At 45.3% G+C, this 27,670-nt stretch overlaps 1 protein-coding gene across 3 annotated transcripts in view; it reads right to left on the bottom strand.

Annotated features, from left to right (window-relative positions):
* The window catches only part of zswim7 (zinc finger, SWIM-type containing 7), a 78,366-nt gene that overhangs the window by 4,614 nt on the left and 46,082 nt on the right, over window positions 1–27,670 (bottom strand). For all 3 annotated transcript variants that reach the window (XM_068010873.1, XM_068010874.1, XM_068010875.1), the window contains exon 4: window positions 15,142–15,244. In XM_068010873.1, coding sequence (XP_067866974.1) covers window positions 15,142–15,244 — 103 coding nt within the window. The remainder of the gene's footprint in view (window positions 1–15,141; window positions 15,245–27,670) is intronic.

The raw sequence follows: 27,670 nt of genomic DNA, 5'->3' as shown, positions 1-27,670 counted from the left end.
CCTTTGGATGTGGAGGCTGGTGGGGTGAAAAGTAAGGACAAGCAGAAACCTGTCGCGGTTCTGGGAGGGAGGGGAAGGGGTGAGGGTAGAGGTGCTGGAAATGGGCCGGACATGGTTGAGGGTCCTGTCAACCACAGTGGGGGGGAATCCTCGGTTGAGGGAAAAGGAAGACATACCAGAAGCACCGTCATGGAAGGTAGCATCATCAGAGCAGATGCGTCGGAGACGGAGAAACTGGGAGAATGGAATGGAGTCCTTACAGGAGGCAGTGTGTGAAGAAGTGTAGTCGAGGTAGCTGTGGGAGTCGGTGGGCTTATAATGGTAGACAGCCTATCCCCAGGGATGGAGACAGAGAAGTCGAGGAAGGGAAGGGAAGTGTCGGTGATGGACCATGTAAAGGTGAGAGAAGGGTGGAAGTTAGGAGCAAAGTTGATAAAGTTTTCTAGTTCGGGGCGGGAGCAGGAAACGGCACCGATACAGTCATCAATGTACCGGAAAAAGAGTTGGGGAAGGGGGCCTGAGTAGGACTGGAACAAGGAATGTTCGACATATCCCACAAAAAGACAGGCATAACTAGGACCCAAGCAGGTACCCATAGCAACACCTTTTACTTGAAGGAAGTGAGTGGAGTTGAAGGAGAAGTTGTTCAATGTGAGAACAAGTTAAGCCAGGCGGAAGAGGAGGGTGGTGGATGGGGACTCGTTGGGCCTCTGTTCAAGGAAGAAGCAGAGAGCCCTCAGACCGTCCTGGTGGGGGATAGAGGTGTAGAGGCATTGGACGTCCATAGTGAAGAGGAGGCGGTTAGGGCCAGGAAACTGGAAATGGTCAAAATGATGTAGGGTGTCAGAAGAGTCAAGGATATAGGTGGGAAGAGATTGGACCAGGGGAGAAAAGATAGAGTCAATATAGGAAGAAATAAGTTCAGTGGGGCAGGAACAGGCTGAAACAATGGGTCTGCCGGGACAGTCCCGTTTGTGGATTTTGGGAAGGAGGTAGAAGCGGGCTGTCCGGGGTTGTGGGACTATGAGGTTGGAAGCTGTAGAGGGAAGATCTCCAGAGGAGATGAGGTCAGTGACAGTCCTGTGGACAGTAGCTTGATGTTCGGTGGTGGGGTCATGGTCCAGGGGGAAGTAGGAAGAAGCGTCTGAGAGTTGGCGCTGAGCCTCTGCAAGATAGAGGCCGGTACGCCAGACAACAACAGCACCAGCCTTATCTGCAGGTTTGATGACAATGTCGGGGTTGTAAAAACCCATCTGGTTCACTAATGTCCTTTAGGGAAGGAAATCTGCCGTCCTTATCTGGTCTGGCCTACATGTGACTCCAAAGCCACAGAAATGGGGTTGACTATTAAATGCCCTCTGAAATGGCCTAGCAAGCCACTCAGTTCAAGGGCAATTAGGGATGAGCAATAAATGCTGGCCTAGCTAGTGACGTCCACATCCCACAAACAAATATAAAAAAAACTTCTACAATATGAAATTCTGAAATTAATAACCAACAAAAAGAAAAATGGAAATAGGAAGTTAGAGTAGGGATAATCCAAAGAGAATTCCAATGGGTGTTGGTGGCCAGTACAGACAGAACGTCTTTACAATAAGTTGCATTTACAAAGTGTGAGTAATTCAAATAACTGGAGACCTTTGGGTATTAATGGAGAAAACTGATTATACTGAATACTCCTGTAAAATCACTTCTATTTCCAATAAACTGGTTTTGCAATATTTGTGCTTCTGTCCCCACGGAATTTTCCTTCCAGAAATATAAATCATATGATATAAATCATATAAAGCCTTTGCACTGCTGCTGTTAGGCAAGTATTCCACACAGCATTCAAACGATATATTTCAACACATACGAGTTGTTAGGGGTCACTCCTCTGTCATTGAGTTTCAGCAGGAACAGTGTAGAGGCAGCTTTACTCTGTATTTAACCTGTGCTGTACCTGCCCTGGGAGCATTTGATGGGACAGTGTAGAGGAACATATACGCTATACCTATGTTTTTTATACATATATATAAAATGTGTGTGTGTATATATGTATATTTATAGCCTATATATTTCTGTTAGCACTCATAGTATCACCCTCCAAGGGGAACAGTTGTGAATACTGCCCATTAGTCATTGAGGTTGCAAACCCTTCTATGAGCTTTGCCCTCCATCACACTGACTGCACACCATATATCATATGCACAGTGTACATCAGTATGTTGTGACTCAGGATTGTATGACTGACCATGGTAAACTATCCCTCCTCATGCTTGTAGACCTGTCTTCAGCCTTTGACACAGCTGGCCACACCAACGCCTCTTTGTCATCCAGCTGGGTGGGACAGTTCTCACCTGGTTCCATCCTTCTCTATCTAATCACAGCCAGAGAATCACCAGCAATGGCTTCTCTTCCCATTCCCGCCATTGCCTTCAGTCCCTGCCACAAACTGTATTTCCTAGCAACCAAATCCATCCCTCTCCCTGACAACTGTATGAGGCTGAACTAGACTGTTCACAACTTTATGTCATATTTAAACCTGCGCAGAACCTTCAACCCAATTCCTCTCCATCAAGACCACCTACTTCCACCTCCATAACATCGCCCAGCTCCGCCCACTACCTTAGCTTACCTGCTGCTGAATCACTCTTCCATGCCTTTATTACCTGTAGATTTGAATATTCCAATGGTCTCCAGGCTGTCGCCCATCTTTCACCATCTATAAGCTTGAGGTCATCTAAAACTCTGCTGTTCAAATCCTAACTCGCACCAAGTCCTGTTCATCCATCACCCCGGTGTTCACTAACTGAGCAATGCCTCGATTTTTAAAATTCTAATCCTTGTGTACAAATCCCTCCAAGGCCTCGCCTGCCCTTATCTCTGTAACCTCCTCTAGCCTTGCACCCTCCGAGATCTCTGGGCTCCTCCAGTTCTGGCCTCTTGCACATCCTCTATTTTATCGCTCCACCATTGGCGGCAGTGCCTTCAGCTGCCTGGGCCCAAGCTCTGGAAATCCCTCCCTAAACCTCTCTCCTCCCCACCACCCACCCACAACCTCTCCTCCTTTAAGCTGCTCCTTAAAACCTACCTCTTTGACCAAGCTTTAGTTCACCTGTCCTAATATCTCCTTATGTGTCTTGGTGTCATATTTTGTTTGTTAATCACTCCCATGAAGCACCATGGGAGGTTTCACTGCATTAAAGGTGCTAAATAAATTCTAGTTGTTAATTAATACTTGAAGGATAAAGGGGAGATCAGGTTTTATTTTGTGCAAATTGTTGTGGAATGCTTTCAAGAAATTAACACCATGAAAGATGAGGTCAGGTTTTCAGTGTCAGTCTAATGGATTGAAGAGCAACGTGTGCTACTGTGCTCAAAAACAAGTATCATTTCCGAGAAACCACAGGCTCAGCGCTCAAGGTTTTCAAACAATTGGCAGTGCCTGGGCTGGGCTCTGACTCCCCTCACCGGCCCCTGATAACCCCCCGCCTCCATCACCGGGCCCTGATACCCTCCCTCACCAGGCCCTGATACCCCACCTCACTGGGCTCTGACACCCCCTACCTCCATCACTGGGCCCAGTTAGCCCCCCCCTCCACCTCCATCACTGGGCTCTGAAACTCCCACTTCACAGGGCTCTGAAACCAACCCCCCACTCCCATCACCGGGCACTGACACTCCCCCCCTCCGCCCCCATCACTGGGTTCTGACCCCCCCCCCACTTCACTGGGCTCTGAAACTCCCCCCCTCACAGGGCTCTGATACCTCTCCCCCTCACTGTGTGCTGATCCTACCTCCCTTTTGCTGGGTGCTGACCCTTCTCCTTCATGGGGCACTAACCCCCCCCCCCCCCGCCCCTCCACTCTGCTGGGCACCGACCTCCCCCCAACACCACCTCACCGGGCACTGACCCGAGCCTGTTCCTCACTGTGTGGAATTTTAGCTTCTAATTTCCATTCACAGTTAGGCTGAGATCAACTTAAAACAGCAGCCCGGCTGCTAAATGAAAATTTTGAAAGTAATGTTTTCAAATAGACCGTCTAGGATACAAATATAATGAAGTATCTTGTTCTTGACTAGAAATTGTCAACTCTTTCAAAGAGCCAGCACAGGCACGATGGGCTGAATGGCCTCCTTCTGAGCCATATGTTTTTGTGATTTTATAAAAGAAAACAGAAACTGTTGTAAATACACAGCAGGTCAGGTAAACAGGATGATGACAGCATTTTGCTTGGGAGCTAAGCCCCTTCTCCTGGGCTTTTATTTGTTGAGTTCCAGTGCAGGCAGTAACTGGAAGTGGGACAGTTCTGATTAATAACAACAATTTGTACTGATATAGCACCGTTAGTGTAAAAAAATATTTGAAGCAACGTTATAAAGCAAAATTTGACCCTAAACTACATAAGGCAATAATAAAGCAGGTGGGTGTGTTTTAAAGGAGGAAAGCGAGGGAGAGAGATGGAGAGGTTTAAGGAGGGAATTCCAGAGCTTAGGTCCCAGGCAGCTGAAAACATGACTGCTAATGGGGGAGTGATTAAAGCGGGGGAAACACAAGAGGCCAGAATTAGAGAAGCCCAGATGTCTTGGAGGGTTGTGAGGTTGCAGGAGTTACAGAGATAGGGAAGGGTGAGGCCATGGAGGGATTCGAAAACAAGGATGAGAATTTTAAAATTGAAACGTTGCTTAGCTGGGAGTCAATGTAGGTCAGCGAGCGCAGGGGTGATGCATGAATGGGATTTGGTGCAGGTTAAGACATGAGCAGCAGTTTTGGATGATTTCAAGTTTATGCAATGTAGATGTGAGAGTGCGTTGGGATAGTCAAGTCTGGAGGTAACAAAGACACGAGTGAGGATTTCAGCTGAAGGGCTAAGGCAGAAATAGAATTGGGCGCTGTTATGGTGGAAAAAATTCTTGGTGATGGCATGGATATGTAGTTGGAATCTCATCTAGAGGTCAAATACAATACCAATCTGGTTCAGCCTCAGGCAGTTGTCAGGGAGAGGGATGGAGTCGGTAGTAGGGAATGCAGTTTTTGGTGGGAACTGAAAACAATGGATTCGATTTTCCCAATATTTAGTTGCAGGAAATTTTTTTAAATCCAGTACTGGATGTCAGACAATCAGGCTGACAATTTAGAGACAATGGAGGGGTTGAGCGAGGTGATGGTGAGGTACAGCTGGGTGTTGTCAGCTTACAAGTGAAAACTAACACTGTGCTTTCAGATGATGTCACTGTGGGGCAGGATGCAGATGAGAAATAGGTTGGGGGCCAAGGATAGATCCAAGGGAGACACCAGAGGTAGTGGTACAGGAGCAGGAAGAGAAGCCATTGCAGGTGATTCTCTGGCTATGATGAGAAAGATAAGAATGGTACCGGGTGAGGGCAGTCCCACCCAGCTGGACAACGGAGGAGAGGCGTTGGTGTGGCCAACTGTGTCAAAGACTGAAGACAGGTTGGCAAGCATGAGGAAGGATAGTTTACCATGGTCAGTAACATAATCCTGAGTCACAACATACTGACGTACACTGTGCACATGATATTTAGTGTGCAGTTAGTATGATGGAGGAGGGTGAGACTCACAGAGGGGTTTGCAACTTCAATGAGCGGCGCAGGCTGCGCAGGCAGGAGGGCCAACGGGACTCTTGAGGTTGTGGGCGGCTGGCAGCCCCATTGGGAGAAGTGAATGCTGTCGCTGTAGGTGGGGAACAGCGATGGTGTCTCAAGTTGGAGATGTCCTCTGACGACTTTTAAATGCTTAAAAATAAACTGTGGCCACAGTTGCTTGGCCATCATTGTGATGGGGGAACCCTTCCACAGGATGGCCTGTGGCCACAGCTGTAGCTGTTTGACACGTGCTGCTCTGGGAGTGGAAGGGAATTAAAGGAGGCCTCGCTGGCTCCCTGGTCGCCTTCAGGCATCTGCCAGACTTTGGCCTCAGTGGGAGGCCTGTCCACCACTAAGATCCCAGCAGCATCACCAATTCACCCCAAATGAGCATTTAATTACTCATAATTAGCTACCTGCCTCTGTCAGGCGGGTAGAACAAAGAACAAAGAAAATTACAGCACAGGAACAGGCCCTTCGGCCCTCCAAGCCTGCATCGATCCAGATCCTCTACCTAAACATGTCGCCTATTTTCTAAGGGTCTGTATCTCTTTACTTCATGCCCATTCATGTATCTGTCTAGATACATCTTAAAAGACGCTATCGTGTTCGCATCTACCACCTCTGCTAGCAACGCGTTCCAGGCACCCACCACCCTCTGCGTAAAGAACTTTCCACGCATATCCCCCCTAAACTTTTCCCCTTTCACTTTGAACTCGTGACCCCTAGTAATTGAATCCCCCACTCTGGGAAAAAGCGTCTTGCCATCCAACCTGTCTATACCTCTCATGATTTTGTACACCTCAATCAGGTCCCCCCTCAACCTCCGTCTTTCGAATGAAAATAATCCTAATCTACTCAACCTTTCTTCATAGCTAGCGCCCTCCATACCAGGCAACATCCTGGTGAACCTCCTCTGCACCCTCTCCAAAGCATCTACATCCTTTTGATAATGTGGCGACCAGAACTGCACGCAGTATTCCAAATGTGGCTGAACCAAAGTCCTATACAACTGTAACATGACCTGCCAACTCTTGTACTCAATACCCCGTCCGATGAAGGAAAGCATGCCATATGCCTTCTTGACCACTCTATTGACCTGTGTTGCCACCTTCAGGGAACAACGGACCTGAACACCCAAATCTCTCTGTACATCAATTTTCCCCAGGACTTTTCCATTTACTGTATAGTTCACTCTTGAATTGGATCTTCCAAAATGCATCACCTCGCATTTGCCCTGATTGAACTCCATCTGCCATTTCTCTGCCCAACTCTCCAATCTATTTATATTCTGCTGTATTCTCTGACAGTCCCCTTCACTATCTGCTACTCCACCAATCTTAGTGTCGTCTGCAAACTTGCTAATCAGTCCACCTATACTTTCCTCCAAATCATTTATGTATATCACAAACAACAGTGGTCCCAGCACGGATCCCTGTGGAACACCACTGATCACACGTCTCCATTTTGAGAAACTCCCTTCCACTGCTACTCTGTCTCCTGTTGCCCAGCCAGTTCTTTATCCATCTAGCTAGTACACCTTGGACCCCATGCGCCTTCACTTTCTCCATCAGCCTACCATGGGGAACCTTATCAAACACCTTACTGAAGTCCATGTATATGACATCTACAGCCCTTCCCTCATCAATCAACTTTGTCACTTCCTCAAAGAATTCTATTAAGTTGGCAAGACATGACCTTCCCTGCACAAAACCATGTTGCCTATCACTGATAAGCCCATTTTCTGCCAAATGGGAATAGATCCTATCCCTCAGTAACTTCTCCAGCAGCTTCCCTACCACTGACGTCAGGCTCACCGGTCTATAATTACCTGGATTATCCCTGCTACCCTTCTTAAACAAGGGGACAACATTAGCAATTCTCCAGTCCTCCGGGACCTCACCCGTGTTTAAGGATGCTGCAAAGATATCTGTTAAGGCCCCAACTATTTCCTCTCTCGCTTCCCTCAGAAACCTGGGATATATCCCATCCGGACCTGGGGACTTGTCCACCTTAATGCCTTTTAGAATACCCAACACTTCCTCCCTCCTTATGCCGACTTGACCTAGAGTAATCAAACATCTGTTCCTAACCTGAACATCCTACATGTCCCTCTCCTCGGTGAATACCGATGCAAAATACTCGTTTAGAATCTCACCCATTTTCTCTGACTCCACGCATAACTTTCCTCCTTTGTCCTTGAGTGGGCCAATCCTTTCTCTCGTTACCCTCTTGCTCCTTATATATGAATAAAAGGCTTTGGGATTTTCCTTAACCCTGTTTGCTAAAGATATTTCATGACCCCTTTTAGCCCTCTTAATTCCTCGTTTCAGATTGGTCCTACATTCCCGATATTCTTTCAAAGCTTCGTCTTTCTTCAGCCACCTAGACCTTATGTATGCTTCCTTTTTCCTCTTAGCTAGTCTCACAATTTCACCTGTCATCCATGGTTCCCTAATCTTGCCATTTCTATCCCTCATTTTCACAGGAACATGTCTCTCCTGCACGCTCATCAACCTCTCTTTAAAAGCCTCCCACATATCACATGTGGATTTACCTTCAAACAGCTGCTCCCAATCTACATTCCCCAGCTCCTGCCGGATTTTGGTATAGTTGGCCTTCCCCCAATTTAGCACTCTTCCTTTAGGACCACTCTCGTCTTTGTCCATGAGTCTTTTAAAGCTTACGGAATTGTGATCACTATTCCCAAAGTAGTCCCCTACTGAAACTTCAACCACCTGGCCGGGCTCATTCCCCAACACCAGGTCCAGTATGGCCCATTCCTGAGTTGGACTATTTACATACTACTCTAGAAAACCCTCCTGGATGCTCCTTACAAATTCTGCTCCATCTAGACCTCTAACACTAAGTGAATCCCAGTCAATGTTGGGAAAATTAAAATCTCCTATCACCACCAACCTGTTGCTCCTACATCTTTCCATAATCTGTTTACATATTTGTACCTCTATCTCACGCTCGCTGTTGGGAGGCCTGTAGTACAGCCCCAACATTGTTCCGCACCCTTCCTATTTCTGAGTTCTGCCCATATTGCCTCACTGCTCGAGTCCTCCATAGTGCCCTCCTTCAGCACAACTGTGATATCCTCTTTGACCAGTAATGCAACTCCTCCACCCCTTTTACCTCCCTCTCTATCCCGCCTGAAGCATCGATATCCTGGGATATTTAGTTGCCAATCATGCCCTTCCCTCAACCAAGTCTCAGTAATAGCAATAACATCATATTCCCAGGTACTAATCCAAGCCCTAAGTTCATCTGCCTTACCTACTACACTTCTTGCATTAAAACAAATGCACCTCAGACCACCACTCCCTTTGCGTTCATCATCTGCTCCCTGCCTACTCTTCCCCTTAGTCACGCTGACTTCATTATCTAGTTCCTTACAGGCTTTCGTTACTACCTCCTTACTGTCAATTGACCTCCTCATTTGGTTCCCATCCCCCTGTCACATTAGTTTAAACCCTCCCCAACAGCGTTAGCAAAAGCACTCCCAAGGACATTGGTTCCAGTCCGGCCCAGGTGTAGACCATCCAATTTGTAATAGTCCCACCTCCCCCAGAACCGGTCCCAATGTCCCAAAAATCTGAACCCCTCCCTCCTGCACCATCTCTCAAGCCACGCATTCATCCTGACTATTCTTTCATTTCTACTCTGACTATCACGTGGCACTGGTAGCAATCCTGAGATTACTACCTCTGAGGTCCTACTTTTTAACTTGGCTCCTAATTCCCTAAATTCTGGGTAACTGATGCTGGTCTGACCCTCTCTCCAGCAAGATTGTTAAGTGGCAGGGACGTGTCGGGCAGAAGACCTGATGCACACATTTCAAAATTCCACCTCTCCTCCCTGCCGCCTCTAAAACCATCTCTGCGTGGCTAAGGTTCCGCCCCACATATGCAAAATACCAAAAACTGATTTTAGTTCACGGACACCATTTTTACATACATTAACTGTAACTAATGTTAATTTATATGCTTTTCAAAAGGCAATATGACCTGTATCAAATTTAAATAGAACAGGAAGAACAGACTCGGTTAGAACAGTGATTGCTCTTCTGGTCCGCAAATGTGCTAAATGCCATAACTACAAAACCCAATCGAAAGCCAATTCATGAGATGAGTCATAGAAACATAGAAAAATAGGAGCAGGAGTAGGCCATTCGGCCCTTCGTGCCTGCACCGTCATTCAATACGATCATGGCTGATCATCCAAACTCTGTAATCTGTTCCCACTTTCTCCCCGTATCCCTTGATCCCTTTAGTCCTAAGAAATATATCTAACTCTTTCTTGAATATATTTAATGATTTGGCCTCAACTGCTTTCTGTGGTAGAGAATTCCACAGATTCACCATTCTCTAGATGAAGAAATCCCTCCTCATCTCAGTCCTAAATGGCTTACCCATTATCCTTAGACTGTAACCCCTGGTCCTGGACTCTTCCGCCATCAGGAACATCCTTCCTGCATCTAGTCTGTCCAGTCCTGTTACAATTTTGTAGGTTTCTATGAGATCCCCTCTCATTCTTCTAAACCCTAGCGAATACAAGCCTAATCTACCCAATCTCTCTTCATACGTCAGTCCTGCCATCCCAGGAATCAGTCTGGTGAACCTTCGCTGCATTCGCTCCATAGAACGAACATCCTTCCTCAGATAAGGAGACCAAAACTGCACACAATACTCCAGATATGGTCTCACCAAGGCCCTGTATAATTGCAGTAAGACATCCTTGCTCCTGTACTCGAATCCTCTCGCTATGAAGGCCAATATACCATTTGCCTTCTTAACTGCCTGCTGCACCTGCATGCTTACTTTCAGCGACTGGTGCACAAGGACAGGTCTCGCTGCACCTCCCCCTTTCCCAATCTATCGCCATTCAGATAATAATCTGCCTTTCTGTTTTTGCCATCAAAGTGGATAATCTCACATTTATCCACATTATACTGCACCTGCCATGTATTTGCCTACTCACTCAACCTGTCCAAATCACACTGGAGATTCTCTGCATCCTCCCACAGCTCACACTCCCACCCATCTTTGTGTTGTTTGCAAACTTGGATTTATTAATGATATAGATGAGGGAATTAAATGTATATTGTGAATAGCTGGGGTCCTAGCATTGATCCCTGCGGTACCCCACTTGTCACTGCCTGCCACTTGGAAAAAGACACGTTTATTCCTACTCTTTGTTTCCTGTCTGCCAACCAGTTCACTATCCATGTCAGTACCTTACCCCCAATCCCATGTGCTTTAATTTTTCACGCTAATCTCTTATGTGGGACCTTATCGAAAGCTTTCTGTGTCATGTGTTAAATGTCTGAAGTTTGCAAATTCTCGGGTGTTTTATTACTAACTGGGATATTACAGATTAAACCAAGTCATGAACTACTCTAGTGGATTGCTCATGATGCTACTCAGAGGGAAAATTAGAATCATTGAATTATGCAGAGGAGGTGGCCATTTGGCCCATCGTGCCTGTGCTGGCTCTTTGAAAGAGCTATCCAATTGGTCCCATTCCCCCACACTTTCCCCATAGCCCTGCAAATGTTTCTGCTTCAAGGGTTTACCCCTTTTGAAAATTACTATTGAATCTGCTTCCACCGCCCTTTCAGGGAGTGTATTCCGGATTATCATAACTCGCTGCATAAAAAAATGTCTTCCTCATCTCCCCTGCTTCTTTTGCCAATTGCCTTAAATCTGTTTCCTCTGCTTATGGACCCTCCTGCCACTGGAAAAGGTTTCACCTCATTTACTCCATCAAAACCCTTCACAAATCCCGATCCCTATCAAATCTCTTCTTAACCTTCTCTGCACTAATTCATAGAATGGTTACAGCACAGGAGGAGGCCAGTTGACTCACCGAGTCCGTGCCTGCTCTCTGCAACAGCAACTCAGCTTGTCCCACTCCCCCGCTCTTTCCCCATAGCCCTACAAATTTTTCTCCCTTCAGGTGCTTATCCAATTCCCTTTTGAAAGCCTCGATTGAATCTGCCTCCACCACAGTCTCAGGCAGTGCATTCCAGATCCTAAACACTCACTGAATCTGCCTCCACCACACTCTCAGGCAGTGCATTCCAGATCCTAAACACTCACTGGACCTGCCTCCACCACACTTTCAGGCAGTGCATTCCAGATCCTAAACACACACTGAACCTGCCTCCACCACACTCTCAGGCAGTGCATTCCAGATCCTAAACACTCACTGGACCTGCCTCCACCACACTTTCAGGCAGTGCATTCCAGATCCTAAACACTCACTGAATCTGCCTCCACCACAGTCTCAGACAGTGCATTCCAGATCCTAAACACTCACTGAACCTGCCTCCACCACACTCTCAGACAGTGCATTCCAGATCCTAACCATTTACTGAACCTGCCTCCACCACACTCTCAGGCAGTGCATTCCAGATCCTAAACACTCACTGTGTAAAAAAGTCTTTCCTCATGTCGCCATTGGTTCTTTTGCCAATCACCTTAAATCCGTGTCCTCTGGTTCTTGACTCTTCCGCCAATGGGAACAATTTTTCCCAATCCACTCTGTCCAGACCCCTCATGATTTTGAACAATTCTATCAAATCTCCTCTCAACCTTCTCTCTCTAAAGAGAACAGCCCCAGCTTCGCCAATCGATCCATGTAACTGAAGACGCTCATCCCTGGAACCTTTTCATAAACCCTCTCTGAAGCCTTCACATTCTTCCTAAACAATTGGAGACAATACTCCAGCTGAGGCTGAACCAGAGTTTTATAAAGGCTCATAACTTCCTTGCTTTTGTACTCTACGTTTCTATTTATAAAGCTCAGGATCCCATATGCCTTTTTATCCACTTTCTCAACCTACCCTGCCACCTTCAATAGTTTGTGCACTTAAAGTCCCAGGTCTCTGTGTTCCTGCACCCCACTTTAGAATTGTGCTCTTTATTTTGCATTGCCTCTCCTTGTTCTTCCTACCAAAATGTATCACTTAACACTTCCATGAATTAAATTTCAACTGTCACATGTCCACCCATTCCACTAGCCTGTTTATGTTCTCTTGAAGTCTATCACTATCCTCCTCACAGTTCACAATACTTCCAAGTTTTGCAACTTCTGCAAATTTTGAAATTGTGCCCTGCACACTCATGTCTAGGTCATTAATATAGATCAAGAAAAGCAGTGGTCCTAGAACCCACCCCGGGGAACACCACTGTATACTACCCTCCAGTCTGAAAAACAGCTGTTCACTACTACTCTTTGCCTCTCATTTCTTTTTTCACTTTCCCTCTAAACTTTCTATATTCAGCCTGATTCTCACTTGTGTTATCAGCCTGACATCAGTTATACGCCCATTTTTCTGCTTCACCTTACTCTCTATATCTTTCATCATCCAGGGATCTCTGGCTTTGTTTGCCCTTCCTGTCCCCGTCATGGGATTGTACCTCGACTGTATCCGAACCATCTTCTCTTTAAAAACAGCCATTGTTCCGTTACAGTTTTCCCTGCCAATCTTTGATTTCAATTTACCTGGGCCAGATCCGTTCTCACTCCACTAAAGTCGTCCCTCCTCCAATCTAGCATTTTTTTAATTTTATATTGCTTCTTGTCCTTTTCCATAGCTATCATAAACCTATGATACTATGATCACTCTTCTCTAAAAGTTTGAACAACCCCAGCTTCTCCAGTCTCTCCACGTAACTGAAGTCTCTCATTCCTGGTACCATTCTCATAAATCTCTTTGTCAACCTCTCTCAGGCATTGGCATCTGTCCTCAAGTGTGGCACCCAGAATTGGGCACAATAAACCATTTGGGGTGCAATGAGCACCTTATAAAGATATAACACAATAAATAAAGGGGCAAAAACAAGAAGATTTCATGAAACCCTTTGGGAAAGGGGGAAGGTTAAGGAGTTACTGGATCTTGGACTGGGGGAGGGGGAAACAACATGTCACTAAATCCTGAATAGGGAGGGTGAAACTAGGACATCTTATTAAATCTGAGGCATGTCAGGGACAGAAGGAGCACAGCATGTTGCTAAAAGGAAAGGGAAATCAACGGGAGAGGGAAATCGATAGTGTGTTCTGGAACGCAGATTGACTAAGTCACCAAATCCACACAAGCAAATAGCACAGTTCCGAATGTTAGCACAGAGCAATAAGGGGGCACATGAGAAACCATGCTGCTTCTCAATCCCAGCTCAATAGTTGCTGCAGTTTGCATGAATATCCTACTAACATGGTTAAAAGATTAACAAGGCACTGACTGTCACCTAGTTGATATGCTGAAGAGGTGAGACTGAATAATAGACAGACCCTGCCTGTCCTGTCCTGTCCTGCACTGGGAAATTAAGACTAGCAAGCAGGTTTTGACCTTACTTGGCCTCTGGGATTATCCTTAGACTTAATACAACTGCTCTTTAAAAGAAGCAGCACAGACACCAGAAGCCAAATGGCCTCTTTCTGTGCTGCAAGTTTCTATGATTCAATCATTCTGTCTATTTTCTGTTCCCTGGCACTGCACAGTGAATCATGTTACTTAAATACAGTCTGATTAAATGGTGTGATGTTACAAGGCGGTGAGACAAAGGCTTGTCCCTACAAATCCTTCACCACAAACACAAAAAGGGGAAACAAAGGTGAGAGAGTCATGCAGATTCACTTTTATTCAGAGCAATGTTGGTGTGAGGGTGTGGGCACAGAGAGTCCAGTCAGTCTTCAAAGGAGATGGTTTTCTACATGTACTGTAATAGTAATAAAATTGTAAACTTGTCCTTTATAACTAGTTTCCAATTTTCTTATAGGGGAAAATCTCCCCCACCTTGGGGGTCTGTATTCAGTTATGAGTCCACAGGATGAAGAACCCATTTTGAACACCAACATGAACTGAATAATCTCCTGGTATGAGAACAGAACTGTCACTTGGATGAAATAAGGCTGGTTTTGAGAGACAGGAGTCATACAGTAGTGTAGATGAAGCTCTTATTTGCATAAATTCCATGATGTTCCTCACCTGCAAATGCTTCAAGGACAATGCTTGTTATTTCAAGCACAGAGAAGAAAAATATACGCACTCAAATTTTGTTCAACACTTTTAAAAGAAAGTAGTTATGCATAAAGAAGTGCAATGTCACCAGTGGCAGGAGGGTTTAATTACAGCGTGACAAGTTTACTGTTAGAAATGTTGACACAGGAGCTTATCATGGGAAAAGATAAGCAGACACAGTCAAAGGTATAGAGAAAAAGTCTAATTGGCTGGTACAGATTTTTTCTTCCTCCTACAGGGTGTTAATATGTTATTCAACTGTGTGGTGCATCAAAGATGACCCCAATCCTGACACTACCCATCGTCCACAGACACATTCCAGCTGGGTGACACTGCTGCCCCTGCTGGACTAGTGTGGCACATATTGGACACCAAGGCTGGGATCTTCCTGGACTGTATGGTCAATGGGGAAATACATAGCCTTGTATGTTTCTGGGCCATAAGGGAACCAGAGTGGTCATATTTACAAAAATCAAATAATTGTAAAAATGATAGAAATTTAAAAACACCAAGTACTATACCTGGTACAGGGACCTTCCACTGGGGGAGTGGACAAGTGTAACTGAACGTTGATCCACCAGCTCCAAAGCATGCAGGGCAGCTGGGCCAAACACAAACTTTAGTCTGCAGAAGAAACAACATTCAAGTCTAGTATGTAAAGACAGAGTCCTTTATGTTAACACCAGCTTGATCACAATACAGCAGCTGCTCTCAATCCAATAGTATTCAGTCCCTAAGATCTATTCCTCTCAGGTGAAGTATTCAACACCTCATATCATTGGGAAAAACGTTATCCACTTTTAAAGAAACCTGTACTTAAAACAACTGTGTTAAAAAGGGTCATAATACACTTCACTGACAGGTTTTGAACAAAGTCACCTGAACAGCAAGTGTAATCCTGTACATTGTGAAACGACTGAGGCAGAAAGAGTGCACTGTCTTCCTCTAGTTCCACTTCTCCGTGCGTCACAACATATTTTTAATTGTTTACCCAATTACCGATATGGCCAATTATATACTCCATTTTTATTTCAAAATAAAATCCACCAACCAGGTTTCTTTAGTAAATCATAAAATTATCAATTTATTATAAAACAAGACATATCCAGTAAAGATGCAAAGCATTAACACAGATTGAAAAATAAAAGTTCCCTTCTAACTTAGCCCAACACACTCTCTCTCACGCACATACACACTGGTTGAAGAAAAAATAGAGGTTTTCTCTGCAGAGATTACTTTACAAAAAAAACAAAAAAATACTTTGGCCAAATATTTGTTAATTCTTGAAGAAAAAGGATAAGATATGGAATGATATCAGTTGTCCTTTTTCTGGCATCCCAAATACACATATTTAGCTGTCACTGGGATCTTTTTGGAGCAGTTCTCTTCAGGTGACGTCAAGGATTAGTCTGGCAGGCTTTCCAGAGAAATGTGGCATCAGGGGTTTCAGCTATCACGCACTGGATTCTCAGGATTTCTCAGAGAGGTGGAGAAAGGATGAGCTGGGTGCTTCTCTCAGCAGGCTGCAAACTCAACTGACACAAAACAAGATTCAAAACGAAACCAACTCTTGACCACCATAAATCGTGACGTCACTTGTCTGTAAACAACTCCCCTAGTCACCAAGGCTCAAATTGTTTATTTAGCTTAAGACAGTAAGGGTTGTTTTTAAACAGAAAGTTTGTCCCAAAGTCCTTCCCGTGACCCTTTAAAAAAAAAGTCCAACATCTATGGAATTGCTTCAGTCCCAAATGAAACCATTTCCACAATTCTAAAACACGAGTACTCAAAAAAATTAAAAAATGGAAGTACTTTCATAACAATTGTACGTGCGTGAAGTATGCAGGTGTAATGTTGTATATCAGGGTCTATCAAAAGATAATTACAGGATATGAATTCTCATTTGCAAATGTAAATTCCTATCTATGAGTCCCAGAATCGATTACACCGTGACTCCGTCTCTTCCCAGCTCCAGGAAGAGTCTTTTTTTGAAAGCTTACCAAACTCCTATATGTCCCTCTGTGACCTTTCTCGAATCGCCAAATATCCTTAGCAAAGCTGTTCCGATTGTTTTTGATATTTTGACACAAACCTTTCGCTGCTTCCCTGCCAATGCTACATTTACATGTAGTGGCGATCTGCCCGAGGACAGGTCCTCTGCTCATTGCTCCACAGCTCACGGTCCTGCGCTTTCCTCTTCAGTTGCTTCCAACAGCCTCCCTTTTTTTTAACTTCCATGAGAAATGAGCAATATGACTAGGGAAAAAGTACATGAAGCAGTTTCCCGTTGCCTTCCTCATGTGCGCTTTAAAGGAAACAAGTCCTTTTTCCAAAGGATCCTCCGCCTATAAGCAGCCGTTGTCCCTCGAGGTTCTAGCTCTTCCTCCATCACCATTGAAAATTCACTAGTTCATGGCCATGGCTTGTAACCCTGAGCATGGACCCTTGTCTGGGCCTACGGCAACTCGCAAAAGGGCAGGGACGACCAGCCTGAGGTCTCAAATGACCCTTCGACCTCACATGCTACATTTAATATTGTGTATAAGTTTATCAAAACCCATTCTTCTCTGATTTTAAAAATGGATAGGGTTGGATTATCTGTATTCCCACTAAAACTAGCTTTTAATATAGAAACTTTACAGCAGAGGAAGCTGCCATTTGGCCCATTATGTCTGTGCCAGATGAAAAAGAGCTATCCAACCTTAACCCACCTTCCAGCTCTTGGTCTATAGCTCTGTAGGTTATAGCACTTCAAGTGATATCCAAGTACTTTTTAAATGTGCCTGTTTCTATCAATCACTATTCAGTCAATTTATCAATCAATTCTTCAGGAGCCAACGTACGAATACACGAATTAGGAGCAGGCCACTTGGCCTCTTCAGCCTGCTCTGCCACTCAATAAGATCATGGCTGATCTGATCGTAACCTCGACGCCACATTCCCACGTGCCCTCAATAACCTTTCACCCCCTTGCTTATCAGAATCTATCTACCTCTGCCTTAAACATATTCAAAGACTCTGCTTCCACTGCCTTTTGAGGAAAAGAGTTCCAAAGACTCACGATCCTCACAGAAATTTTTTTCCTCATCTCTGTCTTAAATGGGCAAGCCCTTATTTTTAAACAGTGACCCCTAGTTCTAGATTCTCCCACAAGGGGAAACCTCCTTTCCGCATTCACCCTGTCAAGACCCCTCAGGATCTTAGCAAACCTTCTCTGAACAGCTTCCAATGCATTTACATCCTTCTTTAAATACGGAGACCAGTACTGTACACAATACTCCAGATGTGGCCTCACCACTGCCCTGTATAGCTGAAGCATAACCTCCCTACTTTTGAATTCAATTCCCCTTGCAATGTGATAACATTCTATTAGCTTTCCTAATTACGTGCTGTACCTGCATACTAACCTTTTGTGATTTATGCATGAGAACACCCAGATCCCTCTGCAACTCAGAGCTCTGCAATCTCTCACCATTTAGATAATATGCTTCTTTTTTATTCTTCCTGTACTTTCCTGAACCGTGTACTTTCACCTCCTTTATTCATTCAGCTGGTTGCTGACTGTTTCACATTTTTAATCTATGTGTTCAGCAATCTCTGATCATAAGTTTTGTTGTTACATTGCCACTGACTTTTTTTTTTAAGAACATTGGCTCAGAATTTATACTTGAGAGAAAACTCAATCCAGGGATCAAGCCAAACAAACGCCTGTCTTTTAGAGATTCATAGGAATGTACATGGGAACATAGGAAATAGGAGCAGTAGGCCATTCAGCCCGTCGAGCCTTCTCCACCATCCAAACAGATCATGACTGATCATCTACTTCTACACCATTTTTCCTCACTATTTCCAAATCCCTTGATGTCATTAGTATTCAGAAATTTATAGATTTCTGTCTTGAACATGCTCAGTGATTGAGCTTCCACAGCCTCTGAGGCAGAGAATTCCACAGATTCACCACCCTCTGAGTAAAGAAATTCCTCCTCATCTCAGTCTTAAATGGTCTGCCCCTTATTCTGAGACTGTGTCACCTTGTTCTAGACTCACCAGCCAGGGAAACATCCCATCCACATCTACCCTGTCACACCCTGTAAGAATTTTGTAAGGTTCAATGTGATCACCTCTCATTTTTCCAAACTCTAGAGAATACAGGTCCAGTTTCCTCAATCTCTCTTCATAAGACAATCCAGCCATCTAGGGATTAGTCTGGTGAACATGCGTTATACTCCATGTATGGCAAGTATATCCTTCCTTAGGTAAGTAGACCTAAACTGTACACAATACTCCAGGTGTAGTCTCACCAAGGCTTTATACAATTGAAGCAATACATCTTTACTCCCGTACTCAAATCCCCTTGCAATGAAGGCCAACATACCACTTGCCTTCTTAACTGCTTGCTGCACCTGCATACTGGTTTTTAATGACTCAGGAACAAGGACACCCAGGTCCCTTTGGACATCAACACTTCCCAACCTCTTAACATTTAAGAAATATTCTGCCTTTCTGCTTTTTCTACCAAAGTGTATCACTTCACACTTATTCACATTGTATTCCATCCGTCAACCCATTTTAGTTCTTATTTCCCCAAAGTGCAGCTCCTGTTATACATATATATATTTTCAATCCAATCACTTGTTCGTTTGCCAGGTTAAAAAACCTTCCTGTTACTACCAGGTGAGAAAGGGGTCTAGGGTTCCCTTTCAGCCTTCACCTGGTCTTACTGTGCCAGGGTTTTTTTTAAACACACTGTTCTTAGCTCTCCCTTGGTGAATCTTTGTTCATCACTTTCCAATTATAAGGTAAAGAAGCAAGCTTAAACAGGCTTTCTTAGGTTTAAATAAGGTTAAATTTTATTAAACTTAAACTCTAATTGGGTTGATGCCTGTGGATACATGATGCGCCCCACGCTAGCATGCATACGCAATACACACATGCAATTAGAAACAGAAAAGAGCAGAAGAATGATAAAGTGGAAAGGTTTCAGGCAATATCTGAAGAGTTTGTTATGGTTCTTCGAGCTCACTGTAGAGTCCTTGATTGAAGATATGGTCTTGCTTTTCGTTGGGGCCCAATATTCTTCTTAAACCTTGTTCACTGTAGGAGACTTTTCTCTCTCTTGGGGTTCACGTGGCTTCAGTAGATTTTAGATTCCGTGAGAAAGAGATGGGAGCAGACAGGTAGAGGAGGTCTGCTTCAGTCCAGGAGCCAAGAGCTTTCTCCAGTTCAAACACTGTCTCTACAATTTAAAACTCCCCACGTTGGCCAGCTGGGTGGCCACGTGACTGACTGGTTTGACCAGGTCTGTTCTGTGTATTGTCTGGGAGCAGGGGATAGCTCCTTTGTTCCAATACTGTCTGCTAATATGCAAAAATGTCTTTGTTTCAGGTTCTGATGAAGGGTCACTGACCTGAAACGTTAACTCTGTTTCTCTCTCCACAGCTGCTGCCAGACCTGCTGAGTATTTCCAGCATTTCTTGTTTTTATTTCAGATTTCCAGCATCTACAGTATTTTGCTTTTATTAGTATGCAAAAATGTCTTTCTGGCCAGGGACCTGGCAATTCCTTGTAACAGGCCTTTTCATCTTCCCAGCAACAATCTGAAATTTAATGTCCATGTGGCGAAATTAATATGCCTCATTCTTGGCAGGTGAGGGCCTGCATGACACCTCCAAACCCAGGGGAATGAAATGTGATTTGAAAAAAAGGCGCATTTCATTAAAAGGGTTGAGAGAAAATATATAAGAAACAGAAAACCATGCATTTCTCTCATTGTCAAAAGTCCTAAACGCTTATTAAAACTGTCTTTTCTGGGTGCCAGTGCTGCTTTAATTTCCCCTTTTTGTCATCCCAGTAACCACGTGGTTCTTTGGAGGAAATTTTTCTTCAGTTTGCCCATTTCCATGACTGCCTAGGGCTTTGTTCCTGCTGACGTAATTTATTTTCTTCAAGAGAGTTAGTAGTGGGCGGGTCTATCCTGAACCCTCTTTCAGAGCTTTGCTGAGTCATGCAAAGGCTTTTGACTTCAGGGGATGGGTGGTTCCCTTTTCCTCTGACTGTGGGGGAGGATTCTTTGATAATCTCCCCTTTGTTCTCTAGGACACTCCTGCCTGCAGGTATTTGTGCAGACTCTGCTGCACTCCCCTGCAGCACTTCGACGAGAGGCATCACTCTCATGGTTTCTCTGCCCTTAGAGGCCTTTCTTTGTCTCTGCAGGTTCCTGTAAATGCTGTTGGCAACTCTGGTGGGGTGCTTCTAGAGTCTGCATTTACGTAGGAGGATGCGGGGTCTAACTTTTCACATTTTTTGGAGTTGGCTGACGAGACAGTAGGGGTTTACATCTGGGATTCCTCCTGGGCTTCCTTTAACCTGCCCTCTTGGTCACTTTTTCCCCTTCTCTGTCTTACCTTTTGCCAGCCTTGTGCCTGCCTGACCCTTTTTGTTCTTGGCAGGGGTCCCTTACAGTTCACCAGCCCTCTGCTGGAGGGTCCTCCTAACACTAGTACAGGACTTAGGGGTGCAGGTTTCACTGTAGGTTGGGGTTTCCCCTCAACCTGGCACATGTGACAACTCCTGCAGTACTCCACCACATCTTTGCGGAGTTTTGGCCAGTCAAACTGCTGTCTTAAGTGGGCTTTGGTCTTTCGTATACCGGCATGTACAGCCACTATAGTTGCAGACATGTTAGTATTCAATCACACACAACCACAAGAAAACTTGTATTAATCTTGCTCTTTTTTGCTTGGGAACTATTTGGCTTCCCACTTCAATTTCTCTCGTTTGTCTGATGGGTCAATTCTGGATGCTAGCACCCAAACTTCTGTTACGACCAGGTAAGAAAGCGGTCTAGGGGTCCCTTTCAGCCTTCACCTGGTCTTAGTGTAACAGATTTATTTTTTAAACACAGTGTTTTTAGCACCCCCTTGGTGAATCCTTGTTCACCGCTTTCCAATTATAAGCTAAAGAATTGAGCACAAACAGGCTTTCGTAGGTGTAAAGGTGGTAAATTTTATTAAACTTAAACGCTAATTTAGTTGACGCCTAAGGATACACGACGCGCCCATGCTAGCATGCATATGAGATACGCACATGCAAACAGAGACAGAAAAGAGAAGAAAGATAAAGTGGAAAGGGGTTTCAGGCAATATCTGAAGAGTTTGTTATGGTTCTTCGAGCTCACTGTAGAGTCCTTGATTGAAGATATGGGTCTTGCTTTTCATTGGGGCCCAGTAATCTTCTTAAACCTTGTTCACTGTAAGAGACTTTTCTCTCCCTGGGGTTCACGTGGCTTCAGTGGATTTTGGAGTTCCGTGAGAAAGAAATGGGAGCAGACAGGTAGAGGAGGTCTGCTTCAGTCCAGGAGCCAAGAGCTTTCTCCAGTTTAAACACTGTCTCTACAATTTAAAACTCCCCATGTTGGCCAGCCGGGTGGTCATGTGACCGATTGGTTTGACCAGGTCTATTCTGTGTATTGTATGGGAGCAGGGGATAGCTCCTTTGTTCCAACACTGTCTGCTAATATGCAAAAATGTCTTTCCGGCAATTCCTTGTAACAGGCCTTCCCAACAACAATTTGAAATTTAGTAACAAGAATCGAAGCAGATCTGTTGTGACGGTCTAACCGAAAGTAATGCTTAGCAATACATCCTGTGATACGGGATTCTTACAGAGATATATAATGAATATATAGGCTTCCACTGATGAATTGCTGGGTAAATACACTAACCCAATAACATCTGTTAGATGATAAAATAGTCAGCCAGGACACTTACTTCTGATTGCCATCCAGTGCCCCCTGCTGGAAAGTGCATCTATGTGGCCATGTCACAAAGTAGGATCATGTTGACTCTGCGGCAACTAAATACAGCATTGCCTTTCCCACAGCACTGAAAGTGTTGGCCCCGTTTATCACAACCTATTTATGTGAAGCAGGATTTTCAGCAATTACAATGAAAACAAAGTACCAATCTAGGATTAACACTGACCATGACATGTGGGTGGGCTTGTCAAAGATCCTGCCATGTCTCAACAGCATTGTTGCTCAGCACCAGCAACACATTTCAAACTAAGGATATAAAACAAAAATAAATAGACGTTTAACTATATAACCAATTTTTATACAGAAAAATATGAGTGTTGTATTACAGGGGGTCTGTGGAACTTTTATAACAAAGGAGGAAGACTCTGAAGCAAAAAGGTTCGAGAACCCCCGTTTTACATTGTGCCTATGTGAAGATCGCAGGCAAGCCTGTAAATTGTACCTGTGTGAGGATTGCAGCTGAAATTCTGTACATTGTATTATTATTTGCTAGCCCTCGCAGGCAAGGATGATTGTCTTCTGCGAGTCCCAAGATGATGGATGAGGCCAATTTGGGATCTAAAGATTTTATGGCACATAGGGCATTTGTTGTCATGTGGGACGTCTGGTTGTGTATTATTAGTTTGGGTTGCGGCTTGTTCTTACCACTGCTCTTGCTTTTCCTCTTTATTTTGTCATCGGTGGGTCTCAAAATGCTGGAATCCTTCCCACAGACTCTGCCTCCACCTGGTTCATTCCAGGGCAATTGTCTCCTAGGAGTTGATGTCAATGTTGCAGCACATCCTTGAAGTGCTTCTTTTGTCCTCCTCTGGTGCGTCTGCCCTGATTGAGTTGGGAGAAGAGCTGCTTTGGGAGCCTGGTAATTGACATCCAAACTATATGACAAACCCGACGAAGCTGATGGCGGATAATCATAGTCTCGCTGTTTGTGGTGCTCGCTTGTGAGAGGACACTGATGTTGGTGAGCCTGTCCTCCCATCTGATTCCCATTGACTCCAGTTTTGCTAGGGCTCCTTGATGCCACACTTGGTCAAATGCTGCCTTGGTGTCAAGGGCAGTCACTCTCACCTCACCTCTAGAGTTCAACTTTTTTGTCCATGTTTGGACCAGGGCTGTAATGAGGTCAGGAGCAGTGTGGCCCTGGCGGAATCTGAACTGAGTGTCAGTGAGCAGGTTATTGCTGAGTAAGTGCCGCTTGATAGCACTGTCGAGAACCCCTTCCATCACTTTACTGATGATTGAGAGTAGACCGAAAGGGTAACTGGCTGGGTTGGATTTGTCCTGCTTTTTGTGTACAGGACATACCTGGGCAATTTTCCACATAACAGGGTAGATGCCAGTGATGTAGCTGCACTGGAACAGTTTGGCTAGGGGTGCAGATCTTCAGTACTATTGCCAGAATGTTGTCAGGGCCATACCTTTGCAGTATCCAGTGCCTTCAGTCATTTCTTGATATCACGCGGAGTGAATTAAATTGGCTGTTAAGACTGGCATGTGATGCTGAGGACTTACAGGGGAGGGCAAGATGGATTATCCACTCAGCACTTCTGGCTGAAGATGGATGCAAATGCTTCAGCCTTATCTTTCGCACTGATGTGCTGGGCTCCCCCATCATTGAGGATGGGGATATTTGTGGAGCCACCTCCTCCAGTTAGTTGTATAATTGCCAACCATCATACACGACTGGATGTGGCAGGACTGCAGAGCTTAGATCTGATCCGTTGATTGTGCGATCACTTAGTTCTGTCTGTCGCATGCTGCTTACGCTGTTTGGCATGCAAGTAGTCCTGGGTTGTAGCTTCACCAGGTTGACCTCATTTGAAGTATGCCCTGGTACTGCTCCTGGCATGCCCTCCTGCACTCTTCATTGAACCAGGGTTGGTCTCCTGGCTTGATGGTAATGGTAGAGTGGCGGATATGCTGGGCCATGAGGTTACAGATTGTGGTTGAGTACAATTCTGCTGCTGCTGATGGCCCGCAGCGCCTCATGGATGCCCAGTTTTGCATTGCTTGATCTGTTCGAAATCTATCCCATTTAGCACGGTGGTGGTGACACAACATGTTGGAGGGTATCCTCAATGTGAAGACATGACTTAGTCTCCACAAGAATTTTGCGGCGGTCACTCCTACCAATATTGTCATGGACAGATACATCTACGTCAGGCAGATTGGTGAGGACGAGGTCAAGTATGTTTTTCCTTCTTCTTGGTTCCCTCACCACCTGCCGCAGACCCAGTCTAGCAGCTATGTCCTTTAGGACTCGGCCAGTAGTGGCATTACCAAACCACTTTTGGTGATGGAAGTCTAGGAGGGTGAAACCCATTGTACTTCAGGTGTTACCCCTGTAGTCTCTTTTTTTTCAAAAAAGTCTTTGATCTGTCTTATTCTTTAGAAGAGTGGAGGTGAGGTCACCTATCATTCCAGATTTCATCTTAAGCTCTTAAAAAAAAAATCACAATCTCTAAACAATCATGTTACAAAGTCCAGTGTTCATAACAACAGGAAGAGGGGAGGAATGGCCTTCGTGTAAGTAGTGTTACAGGAATTTGCCTCCCTCTGTGAAAATGTATGGTTTAATTGCTTTTGCCTTTTACAATGCTGGTCTTTGGGTGATAAAGATACTCACCCCTTGCACAAATCTCAGAATCCTGAGCAGCACTTATAATTAGTCAGGACACACTGTATTCAAAGGCAGGTTTTCTGAACCACACAGAAAGTTATGAATGTAAGGGAGATTTAGATTTAGATTTAGAGGTACAGCACTGAAACAGGCCCTTCGGCCCACCGAGTCTGTGCCGAACATCAACCACCCATTTATACTAATCCTACACTAATCCCATATTCCTACCAAACATCCCCACCTGTCCCTATATTCCCCTACCACCTACCTATACTAGGGGCAATTTATAATGGCCAATTTACCTACCAACCTGCAAGTCTTTTGGCTGTGGGAGCAAACCGGAGCACCCGGAGGAAACCCACGCAGACACAGGGAGAACTTGCAAACGCCACACAGGCAGTACCCAGGAGGTACTGACCTCCCCCGCCCCCCCGGAGCCAGGCAGCAGCTCGCACGGTTTTCATGCCATGCTTCCCATGCAGTGACAGGGCCACCTGCCGCATGGGTAACTAGGAGGAACCATACAGGAGGGGGAGCTTTATATGGTTTATATCAGGGAGGAATCAGTGAAACAAAGTGTCCAGTATCAGTGGTTGTGGGGTCATCGTGATATCATTTACAGCACACTGAAGCACATTCTATCAGCGAAGGAGACAGAAACAATGGAATAAAGGGCAGGAGGAAGCTAGAAACTAAATGGGACACATCACAGTAATTATACCACATTTACATCTTATATTACAACAGTTACCACTTCAAAAGTATTTAATTGACTGTGAATCACTTTGGAACATCCTGAGGTTGTGAAAAGTGCTGCAGAAATGCAAGTCTGTCTTTCTTTAAAAAGTCTCATTGAAGTTTATTTCATAGAATCATGGGGTGGAATTTGATACTCTCCACTGCGGCAGGTTTGGAGGTGAGGAGAGCATAAAATCAGGTGGGATAGTGGGATTCCCTGCCTCCATGCCACCTCCACCAAAATTTAGTCCAGGGCAGGAAGACCTGTGAACGACCTTCCTGCCCCACCGCCAATTAAGACCCTTACCTGGGTAATTAATCTCCAATTAAAGGCCTCTTCCTGTCACAGCTGCAATTACCCGTGCGGCAGGTGGCCCTGTCACTGCATGGGAAGTATGGCATGAAAACCGTGCGAGCTGCTGCCTGGCTCCGGGGGGGGTGGGGGGGGGCAGGGGGAGGTCAGGTGCTGTGTCCCTCATTTAAAGGCATTTAGTGCCTCAAAGAGGGACCCGGCACCAGGGGGGGAGGGGTGGGGGAGCGCACTGAGGGCCAACCCCCTCCCAGCGACCCGCACCCCGTGAGACCCTACCCGCCTTGACCTACCTGAGGCCTGGCTCCAGTGATGCTCTTTGGCCTCTGGTAGGTGCAGCTACAGCAGCAGCCACCACCTTCATGGTGGCGCTGCAGCTGCTGGCCTCTGATTGGCTGGCAGGTCTCCACTGAGTCCTGTTTTTAAGGGCACAGTGTGTAAAGTGGGAGTTTGGTGAGTGAGGGAGTTCGGAGAGAGAGGTGCTCCTTTCTTTCTTTTTCCACCTTTACTCAGCCTCCAGTAGCTGGCTCTTACTTCGGTCAGGGGAAGTTGTTGATTGGTGAGTAACTGGTAAGTTATTCTACTTATTGTAATCAACAGTTTTGAAAGTTACGGTATGACAGGTCAGTTTGGCCAAGTGGAATGTACATCCTGCGGTATGTGGGAAGTTATGGACGCACCATGTATCCCAGATGAACACATCTGAAGGAAACCTCACCGGCTGCGGAAGCTTAAGCTCCGGTTTTCGGAACTTGAGCGACGGCTGGAGTCACTGTTATGCATCCACAAGGCAGAGGATTACATGGATAACAACGCAGGCGAGGAGCTTGCAGGCACAGACGGAATGGGTGAATGCCAGGCAGTCTAAAAGAATCAGGCAGGTGGTGCAGGAGTCCCAAGTCTATCTTGCATGCTAATTGGTTTTCCACTTTGGATACTGGTGAAAGTGATGGTTCCTCAGGGAGTGCAGCCAGAACAAAGTCCGTGGCATCACGAGTGGCTCAGCTGCATAGGAGGGGAAGAAGAAGTGTGAAGAGCAATAGTGATAGGGGAATCGAAAGTCAGGAGATAAGACAGGCGTTTCTGCGGCAGTAAATGTGACTCCAGGATGGTCTATTGCCTCCCTGGTGCCAGGGTTAAGGGTGTCACAGAGCGGCTGCAGGACATCCTTCTGAGGGAGGGTGAACAGCCAGAGGTCGTGGTCCACATTGGTACTAATAACATAGGTAGGAAGAGGGATGAGGTCCTGAAAGCAGATTTTAGGGAGTTAGGAAGGAAATTAAAAAGCAGGACCTCAAGAGCAGTAATCTCAGGATTACTCCCAGTGCCACGTGCTAGTGAACATAGGAATAGGAGGATTGATCAATTGAACATATGGCTGGAGAATCGGTGTAGGAGGGAGGGCATCAGATTTCTGAGGCATTGGGACCGGTTATGGGGCAGGTGGGACCTGTACAAGAAGGATGGGGTACACCTCAACAGGACCGGAGCTAATATCATCGCAGGGAGATTTGCTAGTGTTGTCGGGCAAGGTTTAAACTAGCTTGTCAGGGGATGGGAACGTGA

Source organism: Heterodontus francisci, chromosome 30 (assembly GCF_036365525.1).
Source record: "Heterodontus francisci isolate sHetFra1 chromosome 30, sHetFra1.hap1, whole genome shotgun sequence".
NCBI lineage: Eukaryota > Metazoa > Chordata > Chondrichthyes > Heterodontiformes > Heterodontidae > Heterodontus > Heterodontus francisci.
Note: the sequence above shows the minus strand (reverse complement) of the source record. Positions and strands in the feature narration are given on the sequence as shown.